This window comes from Colobus angolensis, unplaced genomic scaffold, assembly GCF_000951035.1.
Source record: "Colobus angolensis palliatus isolate OR3802 unplaced genomic scaffold, Cang.pa_1.0 Scaffold255, whole genome shotgun sequence".
NCBI lineage: Eukaryota > Metazoa > Chordata > Mammalia > Primates > Cercopithecidae > Colobus > Colobus angolensis.
In genome coordinates, this window is record NW_012115766.1 from 1,501,136 (window position 1) to 1,507,719 (window position 6,584).

General features: G+C 47.0%; 1 protein-coding gene across 4 annotated transcripts in view; it reads left to right on the forward strand.

The window, feature by feature from the left end:
* Nucleotides 1–6,225: 6,225 nt before the first annotated feature.
* The window catches only part of N4BP2L1 (NEDD4 binding protein 2-like 1), a 31,457-nt gene continuing 31,098 nt past the window's right edge, over nt 6,226–6,584 (forward strand). For all 4 annotated transcript variants that reach the window (XM_011946899.1, XM_011946900.1, XM_011946902.1 and 1 more), the window contains exon 1: nt 6,226–6,520. In XM_011946899.1, coding sequence (XP_011802289.1) covers nt 6,339–6,520 — 182 coding nt within the window. In that variant the 5' untranslated portion in view covers nt 6,226–6,338. The remainder of the gene's footprint in view (nt 6,521–6,584) is intronic.

The window sequence follows — 6,584 nt, forward strand, 5'->3', positions numbered from 1 at the left end:
TGAAAATTCATATTTACAAAATATAAATTAAGGAGTGACTACTCACTGTTCAACATGTAGACATCAACTTAATCTCTGTTTGCAGAAAGGGAGCCCGGGGTCTTATCTTACCCTACTTCTCCCAGATCGTCTATCTCATCTTCTCAGAGGCGCAAACCTCTAGGCCTGGGGAGGGGCAGGCAACTGCTTAGGGTGTGGACATTCGTTTGTTAAACAGACTTTCCACTGCCCTTCCGGTTTACAGCCCCTCCTCCAAACCTTCCAGTTTCGGAGATTTAGGGTTTATGCTGGGTAATTTGTGTTGTTCCTTGGCTGTCTATAAATCAGAGGATTTTTTTTTTTTTTTTTGACCAAATCAATTCACACCTGGCCTTTTGCTCTCCAGTTTCCAAAATTCTGTTGCTGTGATCTCTCTCTCTTCTTTATGCTTAAAAGAAAAATAGTAACAAAACAACCACTCCGCTAAAAAAATAAAATAAGCCAAACTAACCCCCTTTACATACTAGCAGGGTTTCAAAGAGGAAGGAGAAATTGAATACTTGTGTTTAATCCATCATCTTTATTGGGAATTTAGTGCTGCACTTCAGATATCTCAGTGTTTTCCTTATGTTCATTTTGTCGTTTTCTGTTTATGTTTCTCCACTAAACTGTGGGTCTCTTCTGGACAGACGCAGTGGTCTTCAGTGTTTGTTGAATTCTGCAAGCTCCTAGAGGCTTTATCAAATTAGACTCGACTCTGGCCCAGGATGGGACGGTTTCAGGGCAGATCTGACTAGTTTAGGGTTGGAAGCACAGAGAGCTAGGGAAGGACCTTGGCATCTGGCAAATTCTTGCTTTCTTAGGGGCCTTCCACAGCAAAGCATTTGTGGCTTTCTTGTGAATATATTAGAATCTGCACCATCATGGTGATACCCAAGAGTGGTATTCAAAACATTTGACAATGGGTGGTGTGGGCAGGACCAGTTGTGGAGCACTTTCATGTTATACTGATGCATACCAGCTGAACAGCCACCCAGGCTTGTACTTGGGTTCCAGAAAGCCCCCAGCTCTCTCCAGCCCCTGCCTTCATAACCTCGCCCTAATTTCCAGCATGGAGCAGTAGAGAAGTGGGTTTGGGCTCCTCTTCTCCCTCCCAGACTGCCTCTCTGAAGTTCATATCCAGGGTTCCTGTACACTGTGGCAAATATAGGTACTGTGGAAATAGGAGACCTAGTCTTCTCCTTTGGGGAGAAGTCAGACACCAAAAAGAGGGATGGAACACAGAAAGCAGTGTGGGGCAGGGTGATCAAAGTCACCCTTATCTAGGGAATATTTCTGTGTTGGAAATTATCCAGACTTATCTAAGGCCACTAGAGCCCTGGACATTTCCCTCTGCCAACCTGGCTAAGCCAACATCTTTCCCATTGCTTTTCTTCCCTTGTCTCCCTTCCCCTAGCCTCTTCCTGCTTCCCAAAGCCTCCATCAGGTTTCAAGGGGGAAGGATGACGGAAGAGCCAGGAAGGAGGCAGTGTTGGGGGAGGGGGAGACAAAGTACCCCTACGACTGGCTGGATCCTACATTTCCATCTGAATCTGGCAGAAGGTCCTAAACAGATCAGAAGCCCATCATAGAAATGGCTAAGCGGGCAAAAATCGATTTCTTTCCTGTCCTCTCAATTCATACATAGCTTATATATATGTAACAAGATGAATACATACATATATAAAACTAATTTATATTTTTGAGAAAATTTTTAAAAATCAGAAAAGTTTTTCTGGACATAGGACTAGAGAGAAAGCTCCTACTCTAATATTTATCATGATTCTATTATGTTAAAAGGTCTTTGGTTACACTATGTTGGAAGCTTCATCTTGGTTCCAGACTTTCTGCTATTTTGACATCCCTGGGCAGGAGAACCTGAGTCTGATAGTGTTTGTTTGTTTGTTTGTTTATACAAAGTCTTGCTCTGTTGCCCAGGCTAGAGTGCAGTGGTGCAATCATAGCTCACTACAGCTTGGAAATCCTGAGCTCAAGTGATCCTCCCATCTCAGCCTCCCCAGTCTGGGATCATAGATGTGTGCCACAATGCCTAATTTTTAACTTTTTAAAATAGAGATGGGGTCCTGATGGTTAATACGGAGTGTCAACTTGATTGGATTGAAGGATTCAAAGAATTGATCCTGGGTGTATCTGTGAGAGTGATACCAAAGGAGATTAACATTTGAGTCAGTGGGCTGGGAAAGGCAGACCCATCTTTAATCTGAGTGGGCATAATCTAATCAGCTACCAGTGTGGCCTGAATATAAAACAGGCAGAAAAATGTGTAAGGGCTAGACTAGCTTAGCCTCCCAGCCTACATCTTTCTCCCACACTGGATGCCTCCCGCCCTTAAACATTGGACCCAAGTTCTTCAGCTTTGGGACTCAGACTGGCTTCCTTGCTCCTCAGCTTGCAGATGGCCTGTTGTGGGACCTTGTGATCGTTTGAGTTAATACTACCTAATAAACTCCATATCTATCTATCTATCTATCTATCTATCTATCTATCTATCTATCTGTCTGTCTGTCTGTCTGTCTGTCTGTCTGTCTATCCATCCATCCATCCATGCAATCAGTTCTGTCTCTCTAGAAAACCCTGACTAATACAGTCATCTTGCTGTGTTGCCCTGGCTGGTCTCAAACTCCTGGCCTCAAGTGATCGTCCTGCCACAGCCTTCAAAGGTTCTGGGATTACAGACCTGAGCCACCATGCCCGGCCACTGATTGACTGGTAAGCATTCCAAGTCCAGGGTTATTTGGAGCTCTAGGTTTGAGGGTTATATTCCTGGTTTCCACTAGCTCTTCCTTCACACCTTCTTACTTTTCCACATCTTGTTAAACAGTGATAGTTAGAGAAAAATTTCAGTGTTTCTTCATTTGCCAAAAACGGTGTTTATGGCCGGGCGCGGTGGCTCACGACTGTAATCCCAGCACTTTGGGAGGCCAAGGCCGGCAGATCACAAGGTCAGGAGATTGAGACCATCCTTGCTAACATGGTGAAACTTCGTCTCTACTAAAAATACAAAAAAATTAGCTGGGCGAGGTGGCGGGCGCCTGTAGTCCCAGCTACTCAGGAGGCTAAGGCAGGAGAATGGCGTGAACCCAGGAGGTGGAGCTTGTAGTGAGCTGAGGTCGCACCACTGCACTCCACCCTGGGCGACAGAGCGAGACTCCATCTCAAAAAAACAAAACAAAAATGGTGTTTATAAGATTATTTTCTTTATGTCCATGATAGTAACGGTTTCTAGTGTAGCAAAGTGAGATCTGTTTATGTTACTCCTTTACATTATCACTATCTTGTTCAGCCATTTATTTTATTTAGAGATGGAGTTTCACTCTTGTCGTCCAGGCTGGAGTACAATGGCACGATCTCAGTTCACCGCAACCTCTGCCTCCCGAGTTCAAGCAATTCTCCTGCCTCAGCCTCCTCAGTAGCTGGGATTACAGGCATGTGCCAGCATGCCTGACTAATTTTGTATTTTTAGTAGAGACGGGGTTTCTCCATGTTGGTCAGGCTGGTCTGGAACTCCCAACCTCAGGTGATCCGCCTGCCTCGGCCTCCCAAAGTGCTGGGATTGCAGGCATGAGCCACCGCACTCAGCCTGTTCAGCCTTAATTTTTAGTAAATCCCAAACTCAGGACTAGCTTTTAAGAAAATAGTTTAGGTTCATATACAATTATCAAGCACCTTCTGAATGTCAGGCTGATATTGTGGTACAGCCTGGGCTGACAAGGATAAATAAGACATGATCCTTGCCCTCTCACTGCCTCTAGTGAGAGGAAACAGATACCCAGTTTACTTTAAGCTGTGGTTTTGAGGAATACATTGGGGAAAATAGAGTTTGTTGACTAGTTAAATGTTAACTACAGAAAAGTGAAAGGAAAGTGTGTAGGATCTTCTCCAGGTACTGCTGACTCCCTCCCTGGGCTTCCCTGCATCTTTCAGTGTTCTGTTTACTTGTTGGTCGTTCAATCATCCTCTCCTTTGCTAGATCCACTTGAGAGCACAGTCCTTAAATGCTGGTGTCCTCAGGACCCCTTCCTCAGCTGTCTGCTCTCTTCTCTATCTCCTTCTCACAGGGGCAAGGATTTCCAAAGCTCTGAGCTCAGCCCTCTCTCCTAAGGAGCACACTCATGTTTCCTGGCATCTGTTAGATAGCTCCATTGGCCACAAGCCCTGGGCTGAGACCCCTGCCCACAAAGCTGCGTGTCTTCCTGCAGCTGCTGCCTGGGAGCTCTTAACAAAGAGGGAAATGGAAGTGGATGGATGCTTATGCAGCCCTGTCCAGTAGGCATACAATGCCAGCCACGCATGTAACTTAAACTCTCTAGTAGCCACAATAGAAGATACAAATAAATGAAATTAATTCTAATAATCTATTAACCCAATATACCCAGCATACCACTTCAACATATAACCAATATAAAAAATTTTTAGTATTTCTGTTTTCATACTGAATCTTCAAAATTCAGTGTGTATTTTTAAAATTTTATGTTTTTTAGGAGACAGGGTCTTGCTCTGTTGCCCAGGCTGGAGTACAGTGGTACCGTCAGAGCTCACTGCAGTCTCAAACTCCCTGGCTCGACGGATCCTCCCACCTCAGCCCCCCGAGGAGCTAGGACTACAGGCACACACCACCATACCTGGCTAATTTTTGAATTTTTGGCAGAGACAGGGTCTCACTATGTTGCCCAGGCTGGTCTCAAACTCCTGGCCTCAAGTGATCCTCCTGCCTTGGCCTCCCAAAGTGCTGGGATTACGGGTGTGAGCCACTGCATCGGGCCCGGGCACAGCGTGTTTGCAGTAGCCACATTCCAAGTGCTCACTAGCCACATGTGACCAGTGGCCCCCATATTAGCCAGTGCAGGTTAAAATGAAAAAGGTAGCATGCAAGGCTGGGCAAAACATTCCTGTAAGAAATATGATAGGATACAGAGATTGTGTCACTATTTTTATCATTCATGTATATTTTCTGTACCTTATGGGTTCCCTCCTAATATTTAGAGGTCTTTGAAATTCCATTGTTTCTTAGCAGTGCTGAGAAGAATGAAGAAAGTCTTCTTCTTCCGTGCTGGGAATGGATTTTCAAGGGAGAGTAGCTCATCTCCCACTCCACCCTACCCCACCCCTAGAAATCCCCAGGGGAAAGGGAAATGCTCAGCACACAGCCCCTCCCCACTTGGACAGTCCCTTCCTAAAAGCTAACTGTGAAATCTCTGGATTTTGTTTTAGAAGGAAATCACACTTTTTTCATACTTTCTTTTCACAATTTTAGTATCTCAGCTGCCAGAAATAGAATTTATTACTTTACAATAATTATTATAGCTAAAGCCACCATATATTCTGGATTTGCCAGGATGGTGTCAATTTTGAATGTTGTTTCTTTCAGGCAGGCATGGTGAATTTTGGTTCAGAAAACAGGATCACTCTATCACGCTCTTGAGGATGAACTATTGGAGAGTCACTGTGGTGATCAACCAATGGGTGCTCCCTAGTTCCTGGAACTGAGAACTTAAGTCTGGATACTTCTCTATAAATGGTTTCGGTAGACTCTGCCACCTTCCCCTGGGATCTGCAAGAGTTCTCCAAGAAGCCCCCCGCTTCTCAGGTGGCAACAGGGCAGGTACCTGGGCGCTAGCCCTTATGCTACTGTTCATAAACCAATCTGAGTTTTATGGGTGCTTTTTCTGAGGAAGAAGAGATTCAAAGTTATGTAGAGGCAACAAAGCTTTCTAATAATATTTTTGGCAGGCTGTTAAAGAAAGATGAAACAAGAAAAGATACAGGCCCTGAGAGAGTGGTGGTAGCCCTTGGGACGCCAGCCAGATGTTGGTGCCCACAAATCGGGGAAGACAATGGCCTTTACTGTTGCCATTTACAATGCTGGGCAGCTCATTAATCATCAACTAAAATGATTTCACTTTCAGGGTCTAGGCAGGTCAGGGCTGGGATTGGGGAGGGCTGTGGCAGGAGGCCTGGCTTCCAGGCCGGGAAAGTGTCCCAGAGACCCACTAGACGGGGCCCCTCCCCTCCTCTCCCTCAGGGTGAAGGGCACCAGGAGTCGGAGCGGGGGTCGAGGTGGGGGTGGGTGCGTCACCCTTGTTTTCCGGGCTGTCAGTCTCCCAGCGTCCCCAGCTTTCCAGGTAGGGACGCCCCCTCCCACGCAGCGCGGTTCCGGCGGGTGGAAAGGAGGGGCTGGGCTCTCAGCGCCCGCCCCTCTATCCATCACATGGCCGGAGAGTCACAAAAACAACAGCTTTGGCCAAGACCGTGACTTCAGGAAAGGGAACCCGGGGCTCTCGCAGCCAGCCCTCCTGCCCATGGAGGACAGTTTCCTTCAATCTTTTGGGAGGCTGAGCCTCCAGCAGCAGCAACAGCAGCAGCAGCAGCAGCGGCCGCCCCGGCCGCCCCCGCGGGGGACTCCTCCGCGCCGCCACAGCTTTAGGAAACACCTCTACCTCCTGCGAGGCCTCCCGGGCTCCGGGAAAACTACACTGGCCAGGTAATGACAGCGGTCTGGGCGCCAGTGCGCGGGCCCGGGGCCACCAAGCGCCCCGGCCGAGCGC